Below are 13,797 nucleotides of genomic sequence, written 5' to 3'. Positions count from 1 at the left end.
GATCGAACACAATCCCGATGGGACACAAGTTTCTAATGAACCTTGTATGTTGCGAAGAGTTGCAAACCTATGTATGTGGAAATGTACATTTATAAACTTTGTTAAGAATTGAAAGCACTGGTCAATATGTGTAGACCCTACAAACTTATTTGGAAATGTGTGATCGGAATTATGTCCGATCAAGATTGTGTCCGATCGAAATTGGAACAATTCCAATGCTTCGGAGACCTGATATTCATAGCAGACACTGACAAGTTAAATAAACAGTGAAGAGGAAGACTATGGGCGAAAATGGAATTTTTGTCTAATTCAATGCACGTTTTCTCGTTGAACGGAGTGTATATAATTATCGCTCAATCTATTTAATCGTTTCTTTCGGGGAAAAAGAGTTATGCGGACGAAGATCATGCCCTGACGGGTGTGCTCGAACACGCTTATCGTTCCATGGAGGACTTCCTCGCCGAGTGCCTCGCCCTGGATGTCTCCTAGTGCCTCAAGCCGAAAAATTCTTTGTTGTCTCTAGTGCGTCTACTTCCGATACATCCAGAACGAACGTTGAAACGGAGACTTGTCCTCGAAATCACGGCAATTACACTTGTGAGCGGAATAAAACTCGTTTGAAGCCTGAATCGCAAAATAAATCTGGCTGTTAATTAAAAATGTGACAAGGCGAGAAAAACAAAAACACGATTGTTTATCTAAAACGACTAACAATAAGAAAAAAATGAAAGAAGAACTATGCGTATATGCGAATTTATGCGGAAAAAAGATGGGGAAGATGGGGATGATTCCATTCAAGGAAATAAAATGGTATTTGTACGAGCAATATATATCGTTATAACGTGCATGTATCATTCATCTATTCAGATTTCTCTTGGAGAACTCATTCATTTCTCTCTCTGAATGTGCAATTAGTGATACATACATCACCAAGTCATATGAGGGAATTCAGGTATTGTGAAAGATATTTGACGAAAAACGAAAAAACGATGAATCCTCTTTTCTGCTTGGCAGTATTTTTGTATATTATTGAACGATGTCTCTCGCGCTTTCCACGTGGATTCGATATTCGATAGTTCTATAATTCGTCAGATAATGTGTGAATTGTCATCGAACATGAATCTCTCATTTGCAAAGGTTTCGCAATTTCACGCGAGCGAGATTTGTTCGATAATAATAAAATGCACCGAACAAACGCGCGTATTTGCCGTGAAATCGATTTTGGGCAAATTTCGAAGAGCGCAAGAGAAAACGAAATGCGTGTTCGAAAGCGCAGACCGAATTATTATGTGCGGAGCTTATCGACGGCTTGCAAATCCCTAAGTCGTAGTGCCATCGACAGGAACGACATTGCGAAATATCGACATCGGGTGTTTGCAAGCTCGTCCATTAACGTTTTGCTGTGTTCCAAGTCCTAAGGGCGCTCATGTAGAAAGGGCCTGATGAGATTTCGTAGAGCGAACTAAAGACGCGATTATTACGAATTGAATAAGATTTTAACGTACAGAGCTTATTGGAAGTCTGCAAACTTGCATTTCTTTTTTATATCTCATTCTTTGCATACTTTGGGGAGTTTATCAAATTATAGTGTGTATATTATACTCGAATAACGTATAAAGGGAAAAATTTCTTTTGCACACTGTAATCGACAATTGTTCGGTGAAATTGATGAAAATCCATGGATTGAAAATCTCAAATTGAATTATCACACAGTTTGTTCACAGAAAAAGTTTGCAAGCTTCCGCGTCTCATGTTCTTCTTTTTTTAGCTACGTCACTGGTGCCTCCTCGATTTTAAACGAGGAAAAAAGTATCTACGCCTATGCGGTGACGTTCGTCCACAGGCATCGACATATTTACCATTATATATACATATATATATATAGAATCCGGACAGAGGGCTACTGTAAATTTTGTGTTGTACAGCTTGGCGCCTAGTTCTATGTATCGTGATGCGTAAAAAAATTGTTCCACCCCACCTTACATACTCCCATCTCGACCCACCCCTTCTCCTTTCCTCTAATCCATTTGAATTTTGGATATTTGTACATACGTATACACCTATGAGAAATGTGAGAGGCTCCTTCGACGAGATCTCGCGCTGATGCCTAGAAGAGAAGTCGCGAGAGATTCATAGAACGAATGGTGGATCGTGGATAAATTGGTTTCTTTGACAGATTCTCGACAAGATTTATAAAAATATGTTACTTGTCATATAGAGCATATATGTATGTGAATTCGAATTTTGTCGAAGGTGCAGATATTAGACTCGTTGTATATCTTTTCGAGATAAATTAATCGATCCCGAATGGATGAACGATGATACTAAACAGACGATATGAACCTACTTATAGAATCGTCATGATTAGCTGTTGATCATCGATCAGAAGCGATCAGGCATTCGACATAGAGGTTTCCGGATATATTATTGCGATGCTTTTACGTGGAACAATAGAAGACGAAATATGGCGAGACATCGTACGCTTATTGTCACATATAAATCATTTCTACTACTGTTCCACTATTGTGAGAAGCGAATGTTCGGAAACGATATAAAGATCATTCGACAATGTCGAAAAATAATAGGACTCGTAAATATTTTCGACGTAAGATATCTTTCACATATATATTTCAGGAATTGAAATGCGAAAATTGAAAATTTTAATGCCTTACTACTCTTGACGTCTTATTTTTCTTTGCATTACATCTTTTTTATTATTAAAATAAACCGCTTATATCGACTATTATATTATACTGGTCAACAAAAGAAAATGTTTTATTTAGTTGCCAAGGATGTTTGAATGAATTTAGGGTATTTTAGGAATACTGAATCTAAAATGATAATAGTTATACCAAATTGACTCTAGTTTTTGAGATAATGGATATTCAAATTACAATTTTATCTCAAACTTGACTTAGCAACAATGTTTTTATTCTTTAACATTGTTTCTATCTCTAACGTGATCCTGATGACTTATATATTTAACAAATCGTACAAACAGCGTTTTTCTAATGCATTAATTTTAATTAACTGAATCAACTTACTTCGCTTTTTTAATTTCACTGAATACAACTCCATACATATTAGGTATTTCATATATACAATATATTTGTGAGATGCTTTGAAACAGTTTCCATATCATTTGGGAACGCCTTTTTAAATTATAAATTTTAGATTATACCTGACCATATTTTTTTGCATTTTGTATGTTTTTCGTGGGGCACTCATTATTTTAAAAATTAAAGCCAATAGAAAAATCATATTCGAAATTAGTGACATAATAAGTTACCTTGAAATCGATTTAATATAATTGGTAATAAAATTAGTGTTGATCAGTATTATTATTTATATTATTATTTATTTATTAAATAATACTATAGTAGGTTTTTATATAATATTTATGTTAAAGGTGTTAAGAGAATTTGTTTTTTATTAACTTATTGTTAATCTCATTTTGGAACATCAAGAAACAGAGCCGCGTTTTGCGTCAAATCACGCGCAGTGAACAAAAAAATTCGCCTACTGCCTTTCTACCTTAAAAAAATTTTATCAAATCATAAGTACTGTTTGAGACACGAGAATTGTCGATTCAGTTTCAAGTTTGAAGAAAAAAGAAATAATTTACGAGTCCTCATATAAGTGTTAATTAAGGAAGAGGCGCGCTCAAACAAGGAAGTGTCGCCATATTATGTACGCTGCATGATCAGCAGCCCTTAAATGCCGACAATCAAGGCTAGTGCAACTAATCAAACGATAATAAATAGAGAGAAGCGGAGAGAAAAGAAAGCTACTTAATAATAATTTTAATGAATACTCGTGAATGATCGCTGGTTTGTGTATGTATTGTATATTGTAAGTCGCGATGTGTGCGAAGTCTTAATATTGCGGCTGAAAAGACTTTGCGAGTGCGATTTTTGTGAGAATAGAAGTAGAACGCAAAAAAAGGGTCGTTAGAGAGGTCGAGATGATGTGCCCGCTGTCGACTGTAGAAAGTACAAAAAAATACGGCGCCTAATGGAGGCTTCGAAAAAAATTGTCTATTGGCTTCGCTGGACAAGTTTAAAATTGATCCTCAGCAAAAGTTTGTTCACTGAAAAAAAATGTGGTAACTCGACTAAATCTTTTAACTAAATATTATTTTGTTAATTGAACATAAAAAATATTTAAATTAAATATAATATATTAAATCTAATATATGTTCAATTGACAATCCTAATAGCACACATATCCCGAAGACATTCAGAGATCATTCTGAGGATGTTCGAATGTTTTCTAAATATCCTCTGAAAATCTTCTGAATATGTTTCGGATATGTTGTGCTATTAGGGAAAACAGTAATTTAGTTGGAAGGTTTAGTCAAATTAACAAATCTTTTTTTCGGTGTTTAAATCCTGTTTCATTATCTTTTAACAAATCTTTGTAATAAATTTTCAAATTAACAGGCAATTGCATTGCATGCAATATGCAACAAACAGTACATTTTTGATAAGGTTCCTCCATTTCGCGACAAATGAATGGTCGTTTGTAGTGCAAGAAAAAGTTCGTCGTTAACAATATCGCTTCCATTTATCCCCGAATAAATATGTACGCGAGCGATAGAAATATGAATTGTTAAATCTAAGAAGCGAGAGAGGAGGAGGAGGAGAGAGAGAGAGAGAGAGAGAGAGAGAGAGAGAGAGAGAGAGAGAGATATGTGTGTGTGTGTATGTATGTATGTGTGTGCGTGTCTGTGTGTGAGAAAGAAAGAGAAAGCGATTGGTTATTTGAAATTGAAATAAGCTACAAGGAGGAGGAAGGAAGAAAAAGATAGAGCGAATGTAAGGTTGAAAGCGGGAGAGCATGTGCGTGTGTAAAAAATCACAATCAATTATTAAATATAATAATGGCAGAAGAAAGTGAGAGGCAAATTAAATGTAAGCATAGAGCAATGGAAGAAAATAAGTTATCACAAAGGCAGACACGCAACAAGCATGCGAATTATGAAATTAATCGCAGCAAAGAAACCTTGGTAGCAGCGCGTAAGGATATCTCCATAGCTTTTGGTAAAACGTATTATCGCCATTAGGCTAAAGAGAAAAAAGCATAAAAAGCAAAGAAAAGTATACTTATAATCATTCGGCATATACAAAAAATACATACATACACATTTACACAATGCAACATATTAAAAAAAAAAAACAGGTAGTTCATGCGGAAATAGATATAAGAATTGGGCCCGTGCGAACAAATTCATGCGGATTATGTACATTTGTCACATCGACTGTCGATTGTCAAACAAAATGCATCAATCTCCGATAATTTAGAAATTTAGTGTATATAAAAAGTCAGTTCAGTTATTTTTCCCCTTATTGAGTCCATAAAAAAATTAATAATCAATGATCTTTCCGTAGTATTTAATTCCACTGATTACGCACTAGTTTACAAAAAAAAATGTTTTTTCATTATTTTAAACCGGACAAAGTGTTTATATGATGCTGCAAGACAATTTTCACCAACACGTTAAGTTTTCGTAATAATTGAAATAATTTGGTTTAATATGCAAAAAATGATTTTTTGCGATATTTAAGATTTATTGTAAAAAAATATTGCAATAAAAAGCAATGCATTTTATAAGGCATGAACAATGCAGTCATGATATTTGATTAGACTTTCCAGATAATGTTAATCTTTTTTGCAAGAAATCTTAAATATTCCAAAAAGCCATTTTTTAGACATTAATCTTCATTATTTTGGAAATTTGATGTGCTAGTGTTTGGTTTCCGGCATCATTTTTAGCACTTAAAAATCTATAAGAAACTTTGTCTGGTTAAAAATAATTTTTGGTCGTAAACTAGTGTTATAAAAAGAACTAGTATTGCTAAAAAATACATTACACATGTAAATTCTAGATAACTTTGGAATTTTTACCCGTATATTCGAGAATATTGAGATTCTCTTTTTAATGTAGATATATTGAATTTTCATCATTTGACAATCGATCGTGCTAGCGACAGAGAGCAAATTGACCTCTTGATGACGAGAGCGATATTTTTTTTTTTCAACGATTTATGATTCCACACGAGTCTGTACCCGCTCGAAAGCGCATGTTCGACTATTTAGAAAGATTGTTTTTTATATCTATATATAATATTTCATCAAAATGCTCGATACACATTCGAGACGACAGTCACGGACGTAATTTGGAATGCTCGATCGATTCTCGCTTTCGACTTGAAACGGATACGAAAGTAATTTATACTAGATTTTTGGCGATATTCGCACGGACTCCCCCCTGCACTGAAAATATCCACGAAATCGGCTAATCAATAATTTGTACCGATGTATTCGGTGATGTCGAAAAAAAAAGAGATGATAAATGTGCGAGAGCTATAATAAAAGTTGATTTTATTCTTTGGTCTGCTAAAGAAAACATAATTTACCAGCATATCAAAAGGAAAATATAATTAATAAAATGTTCCAAAGAAATGCTTGATAATCATGTTATTACATAATAGCTTTTTTAAATTGCTTTTGGCATACTTATAAAACGCGAATTGGTGAGACATATTTACTCCGATATTTCTAATATTTTATATATATATATATGTATATATTCACATGACTTTTTCTCTCATTTTGTTAGAATAATTGATCCAAATTTATTATAAGAAAAAGGAAGAATTCAAACTTCTCTCTTCCTCTTATTGCAATTTTCGAGAATAATTAAAATTAACTTAGTTTATAAACTCATAATATGTCGTCGATTTCGCGGATAATGTCCAAGTTATCTTCAACGTAACACATACAAAATAATCATGTTATTAAGATTCTGCGTTTTTTAATATCAGCGAGGCTCGGCCCGGACATTGGGCGGATAAAGTGTTTTAAATAAACTGTTACATTATATCTGAAAAAAGTCTTAATTTATTTATCCAATATTTACTCTTTTCTTATAGTCTTGATGGACAATCAAAATTGGAGATTTGACAAATTATAAGTTTTTATTTAACAAAAAATAATATATATATATATATATATATATATATATATATATATTGATTTTTGTTTCATGAAAAGGTGTGTATGTTCGCAGTTTATGATGTTATAACAATAAATTTTTTTTTCAGAAAAGACATCAATGTCTAAAACGAGAACGTTTTTTAAAATAGAACACATTTTTATTTCACTCTAAAAGCTTTTAAGAGAATCTTCTCTCATATTATTTTTTATAAGAAAACATAGTTACAACTATATAAAATTAATTTCAGTTAGATAGGTTTGTATCAATTAAAAGAATCTTATAAAAAGAATCTTAAAAAGAATCTCTAATTATACATATAAAAAAAGAAGAGAGAAAGAGAAATAAAAGAAAATATAATATTTTAAATATATTTTTTGCCGTCTATCTTGTTATAAAACGAGAATGTTGTTTAAAATAGAACACATATTTTTATTTCACTCTAAAAACTTTGAAGAGAATCTTCTCTCATATTATTTTTTATAAAAAAACATAGTTACAACTATAAAATTAATTTCAGTTAGACAGTTTTGTGTCAATTAAAAGAATCTTGTAAAAAGAATCTTAAAAAGAATCTCTAATTATACATATAAAAAAAGAAGAGAGAAAGAGAAATAAAAGAAAATATAATATTTTAAATATATTTTTTGCCGTCTATCTTATAAGGCAAATACGTTGCTGTGAGAAAGTTTCTTGTAAAGGACAATACCCCTATATCGGTCTTGCCTTTCTTCAATATGCTTAGCTCTTTTGATATAGCATCGTTTATGTAAGTCTTGGTTTCAATGGATTTCAGTTTCATGGAATCGATCTGGGTGAGCGAGACTGTTTTCACTCCTAAAATAGTTAATTCTGAAGGATGAATTCCGAGCCAGCGTGCATTAGGACAAGCCAAACACTTGTTCTGTCTGCAAAGGATCGACGAGCCAAAACTACAATACAAAAAATCAATATATAACATCGCAAAAAGTACGGAAATATAAAATACGAGAAACCTAAAACGCGCGAGATTGAAAAACTATAAATCTTACGATTTATAAAATGTCCAGATTTACTGTTAATTATACACAAATTCTTGGCATTATTTAGAAACTAAGCCTTGTGAAAATAAAATATTAACAAAACTACATTTTTTAGTTAATTTTAGGTAAAATTTAATTTAATAAAATTTTAATTTAAGGCTTAGTTACAAAGATATGATGGCAAAAATCGGAACTTTGTAAAAAATGATGACCTCCCTCGACATTTTTGCTTCCAGAAAATTTTTAAAAATCTCTCATTAACAAATCGTACAGTAAGCCTGGGACACTCTATATATATCGTGTATTCAAAAAAATAGAAGAATGTCTCGTTCTAGAATAATTCTGATGAAAAGCGACAACGAAATTTTGGTTTAAATTACCGATAAAGTAACATAATGTCCACACCAAAAGGATCCGCGTCTACGATTATGTAAATCGGTAGGCCTACTTTTTCAGACAGGATATTAACCAGCATTCTGGTATTTACATCTGGATAGCCCTTTCCTGTCACTAAAATGCATTTTAAAATACGTGGACAGTCTTCCTCGAGCAATTTTTGGAAAATCGCGTCTTTCTCGATAACCAAGACAAAGTTGGCCTTTACACGAATTGAAGTCGCGTTTAAAGTAATCTGTGGGATCTGCACGCCTCCTAGTATCGCACAATCGATAACTCGATTGTCGATTAGTGTGATGGTCATATTTCCTGCCACTAATCCTTTAGTCATTGCTAAAAATCCTGAAAAGTCCCATTTGGTTACCAATCTCTTTTTTTTGTCTTGTTTTATTGATAAAACAATCATTTTTCTGCACCCTTTTCTTTTTATTGATTGAATAGAATAATAAATGCCTTTCCATGATTATAGTATATATAAAAACAAAACAGGAACTTATCAATTTTATGTTAAAAACAAAAAAAAATTTTTTTAGAAATGATCGTTTTATCGGTAAAACGGTATTGCGTTAGGATCATCTTAAGGGGATGCCGGAGTAACGACCAAACTCCGATAGATTAGCACCACACATCTAAACATATGCACGTATACACATAACACATGATAGGTTAGTACCACACATATCTAAACATATGCACGTATACAACATATATGCGTGAAAATGTTTTTAATATATAACTTTTTTATTAGATTTGCAATCTCACTTTTAATTATTTACTAATATTTCTTCACATTATCCTTACCGCGTATACTATATTTTATGCACAAACAAACTGCAGAACTTTTTAATTAAATAAGTATTGTTACGAACTGACACAAAAGAAGTCGATAACAAAACTGTAATTTTTTATTTTTATATGATTTATATATGTAATTATAGCTAGCGCGGTCTGTTTTTATAAGTACTTTAATTGTGGAAAAGGATTTATTGATCAGTATAGTCAATATAGAGATATATAAAAAAACTAAATATTCGCATTCGGTCGGTAAAAACATACCTGCAGCATCCCCTTAAATTGTTTATATATATAATTTTTTAATTTATACATTAATAATAAATTTTATACAGTTTTCCACAATTAAACAATATATATAAATATAATTTTAAAAACTTACTCAAATCCCATGGAGCGCAATCTAATAAATTAGCGACACTATTCAATGCACAATCAATAGATCTTTGATTGAGCATTAAACTTTTCGTTACTTTATTCTTCAAATCGTAGTAAAACGATCGTTTCGTCTTGGTTGTGTTTGTTAACAACAAATGATGAACTTCGGATAATATCATCACCATTAGGGTAAATTTATTTCTGCTGTTTTCTATTGCGAAATCGATGGTTTTTTTCGAATTTTCGAAACTATTTTTTTCTCCTGTGTCTTGCTTATCGGCAAAATTGGACGAAAAATCGTTGGATATTGTATTTAATTGAAGACTGCTTGAGCACTCTGCGTGAACATTTTTCTCACACAAATTTGATTTTTTTGTAGCAATACTTTTATCAATATTGCAGTACGATATACAAGGTGGTTGTCCAGCAGCTATCTGGTTAATTATTTTTAATGTAACAGCTTCGATGCGCGCTATCAAATCCATCCTAAGATGCGAGTGAGAAATGTCAGATATGATGTGTTGAATTTTAATTACACTTAATTTATATTCACAAATAATAAAATTAATATATACCCTATTTATACCTAACCTAAGGATAACCCTACTTGTAGCTAATTGCAGTGATGAATAGTATAGGCAATCAAAAATCATACTGAAGTTGGTTTTCAATCGTAAATTTTTTCGGTTGGTAAACTTCTTAATGATTTTTTTATCGTTTATACTACTCATTGAAATAAGCTACAAGTATAGACATATAGTATGGACTGCGCCATCCGTGCACCAAATGTGGTCGTCAAAAAGAGAGACAGAGCGTGAAGACAGCCAATCTCCATCTCTTTCTAGTGTTGTGATTGATACTGAATAGAAAAGGATAGAGATGGCCGTCTTCACGTTCTATCTCTCTCACTCTAAACGACCATTTTTTAAGAGCGGATGGCACAGTTCATTCTATATGTTTATGGCTACAAGTAGGATTATCCTTAGGTGTAGATAGGGTAATAATAAAAGCAGCTGAAAAGATAATTTACCTGAATTCTTTATTGTCGACTATCGGTATATCGATGCGTTTTTCCTCGACACTCATATATTTATTGACAGATGACGCACTTGATTGCTCCCGAAATATTTTGTTTTGCATTTTACCTAAATTTAAAAAAAAGAACACTTTATATACTTAAACTGAACAAATTTAGTAACAAAACTTTTATATCTTTTACAATAAACCATTCAACTCTTTTGTATAAGAATGCTTTTCTGGAAAATAAATTATTAAAAATAAAAAAGAGATATAAAGTATATCAAATTTTTAATTTTTTTAAATTTAAAAACATCTTTTAGAGAATTATTGATTAAAAATTTAGTTCATCTTTTTGTTAATAGATGACTTCAGCTTGCATAAAGCAAACCTTTGTACAGAGATCGTTTCTATCGGTACAACTAGAAAAAAATAATCAATTTAAAAAAAAAATAATAATAACAATATATTATTGTTGTTTTAATGTGTCTTTATTCTTCAATTATTAAAAAAATAATTTAAAGTTGCGTTTCTGCTTTACAAACTACAATCTTACATAAATAATAGCATTTAAAGGTATATGTTTGATTATGGTTTTTTTTATTTTTAAGGGTTGCTGTGTTTTCGCAAATTTATGATAAAATAATAAAACAAGGTATCTGGTATATTATATAGAAAGAACGGATTGAGTCTATAAAAAATTGAAATAAAAATTTAGATATATATCAGTTTCATATTTGAAAGACACTGAAAATCGCCTCGCAATGACGTCGTGATATTAATTAATAAAATTCAATACATTCACATATGTTATCATGATGTAAACTATTAAATTAAAATGTGTAAATATTTTAACAAGATAATAAAAATATATTCATTCATTTAAATTCAATTTATGTTATTGTATATTGTACCTATATATATATATATACTTATATATATATTGTTTATATACATATAATAATAAAAGTTATAAAATACAGTTACAAAGAAATAATTTAACAATTTAATTAATTCCATCGATAAGAAACAATTGTCAGATAATTTTTTACTCTGGCCCGCATTTGTGTTTGCATTATTCTTTATATAAAAAAATTTATATAATAACATATTTCAATAATATTATCAACAAATTTATAAGGATCGATAAATCTAGTGCAACGGAGCATGTTATAAAAAATTGACAAAAAGAGGAAAAAAAGAGAAGAGATTATCAAAACTAAAGAGGAGGATTGGGATTCGTTTTTCACTCATTCGTCGCCGAACATTATGAGAGACCGAGTTAAAAGGCGCGATGGGAGATAAAAATCTACTACCTATCCGAGGCCGACATTCTCACAGCAATAAACATATTAAGTCCCGGGTCGTGAGGTAAAGTATTGGCTGTGGAGGCTCGTTCGCACTCATAGCTGACTAGACTATAATTTTTCTCCCGATCACCGACATTCATATCAAAGTGGCGAATCTCAAGAGAGTTCGGACACCCCGCTGCGTATTTGTGAGCACCGACCATTGAATGGCGCGCTACTGTACGCGTTAAAGACACTTGAGGGACTTATTGTGAATACGAAATACACCCCTTATTGCAAAACGTTCGATTGTAACGAAATTCAGGGAGTTCGTCGTCATTTTGCTGGAAAAACCGCACGAGAAAACGATCGCGACAATTAGCGACAGTTATCGAGTTACAACCCCTATAGCACGAAATATTGCAGAAATATTAAAAGAATATTGTTTTTGCAAGATTGAAATATTGCATGCAATATTCCTGAAGGCTTGCCACAATATATATATGTCCGCTTTTAAACTATATATTATGCAACATTTCTGCAATGATGCTGATTTATTTTTGCAAACGTAAATTTATAAAATATTGTAAAATATGTCTTATTTTTTATTTTCTTCATTTATTCAGATATTTATTTGTCCGATTTCTGAGTAATTAATTTAATATTTGAGTTCCCTGTGAAAACGAAAGAACTATGTAATTCCATTATAACATAGCAGTAATATTTTGCAATGTTTCCAATAAAATATTAACTTTTAATATTTGCACAATATTGCTACAATATTTGTAATATGGCGCAATATTTATGCAATATTTTAGCAATATTTCGTGCTGTAGAGGAAGATTCATGATATTTAAAATCTACGAGATGTTACAAAAATAATTATATTTGTAGAAATTTAATACTTTTTATACGCGAATAAGTATTTATAGGGTGTTTCTAAATAAGTGTGAAAAATTTTACATGATTCTTTGTCGAAAATTAAGAAATATGCTTCTATATCCTTCTCTGAGGAATTACACTTCTTCAGAGGAAAAGGTAAAAATTAGGTTTTTATGATTTTTTCTTGAAAAATATTAATTTGATAAAAAAAGAGTTTCTAAAAGAATCAAGAATCTACGCATATTTTTAGATGATCACATCCCGATTAAAAATTTCTAAAAAAAATTACATTGGGATTGTTAATTTTATCCCCTTATAATAATGTAAAAAGATTATTAATAAATATTCTTTCTATTAGTGGAAAACCACTAAATTTCATTTTTCAACTTGTCCCAAATTTATAAAGCAAATAAAAACCTAATTTTTACCTCTCTCTTTGGAAAAATGTAACTATTCAGGAAGGGTATGAAAAAAGAGTATACGTTTATATGAAAACCTCCTCTTAATTTTCGTCAAAAAATCATTTCTTATAGTTTTTTGTACTTATTTAGAAACACACACACACATATACAATATATATATGTATATTTAATCTATATCATGTTTATAAATTAAACAAAGCTGGAATGTTAACTAAAAAGTATTTAAAAAGTATTTGATTAAAAAATCGATTTAGATGAAAAACTATGAAGAAACTGGAAATAATAAGCATTGGTAATAGAGTCCTAGTATATATAAGTTTTTAAATATTATGAGGCCATGTGTAACGAGCAATTAAAAAATTATTATAATCTTGGAAAAACTTTAATTTAAAAAAACCAATTACAAACGTTTCGACCTGTACTCAGTCTTCTTCAGTGCGCAATAATCATTATAATAATTAAATAAATTTAAATAAAAATTCTAATAAAAAGTCGCAATATAATGTCAAAATAAATTAAATTAAATACTTATGTCAAAATTAAAAGACGAAATTTTTAATTGCTCGTTACACATGGCCTCATAATATTTAATAATTTATCAT

At 30.8% G+C, this 13,797-nt stretch overlaps 2 protein-coding genes across 5 annotated transcripts in view; one reads left to right on the top strand and one right to left on the bottom strand.

Annotated features, from left to right (window-relative positions):
* The window catches only part of LOC114932276 (inactive dipeptidyl peptidase 10), a 107,229-nt gene extending 102,032 nt beyond the window's left edge, over positions 1-5,197 (top strand). For all 3 annotated transcript variants that reach the window (XM_029304443.2, XM_029304441.2, XM_085484959.1), the window contains one exon: positions 388-5,197. In XM_029304443.2, coding sequence (XP_029160276.1) covers positions 388-489 — 102 coding nt within the window. In that variant the 3' untranslated portion in view covers positions 490-5,197. The remainder of the gene's footprint in view (positions 1-387) is intronic.
* A 2,333-nt stretch (positions 5,198-7,530) lies between these two features.
* Positions 7,531-13,797, bottom strand: part of mei-W68 (meiotic W68) — a 62,006-nt gene continuing 55,739 nt past the window's right edge. The window contains exons 2-5 of one of the 2 annotated variants that reach the window (XM_029304446.2): positions 10,616-10,730; positions 9,590-10,071; positions 8,400-8,757; positions 7,531-7,929 (exon numbers count right to left, since the gene is read on the bottom strand). In XM_029304446.2, coding sequence (XP_029160279.2) covers positions 7,632-7,929; positions 8,400-8,757; positions 9,590-10,071; positions 10,616-10,725 — 1,248 coding nt within the window. In that variant the 5' untranslated portion in view covers positions 10,726-10,730 and the 3' untranslated portion in view covers positions 7,531-7,631. Of the gene's footprint in view, positions 7,930-8,399; positions 8,758-9,589; positions 10,072-10,160; positions 10,395-10,615; positions 10,731-13,797 lie in introns of those variants that run through there. The other variant, XM_029304448.2, reaches the window with a different exon arrangement.

This window comes from Nylanderia fulva, unplaced genomic scaffold (genome assembly GCF_048542155.1).
Source record: "Nylanderia fulva isolate GAGA-0341 unplaced genomic scaffold, ASM4854215v1 Scaffold106, whole genome shotgun sequence".
Taxonomy (NCBI): Eukaryota; Metazoa; Arthropoda; class Insecta; order Hymenoptera; family Formicidae; genus Nylanderia; species Nylanderia fulva.
This window is presented reverse-complemented; position numbering and strand designations above follow the sequence as displayed.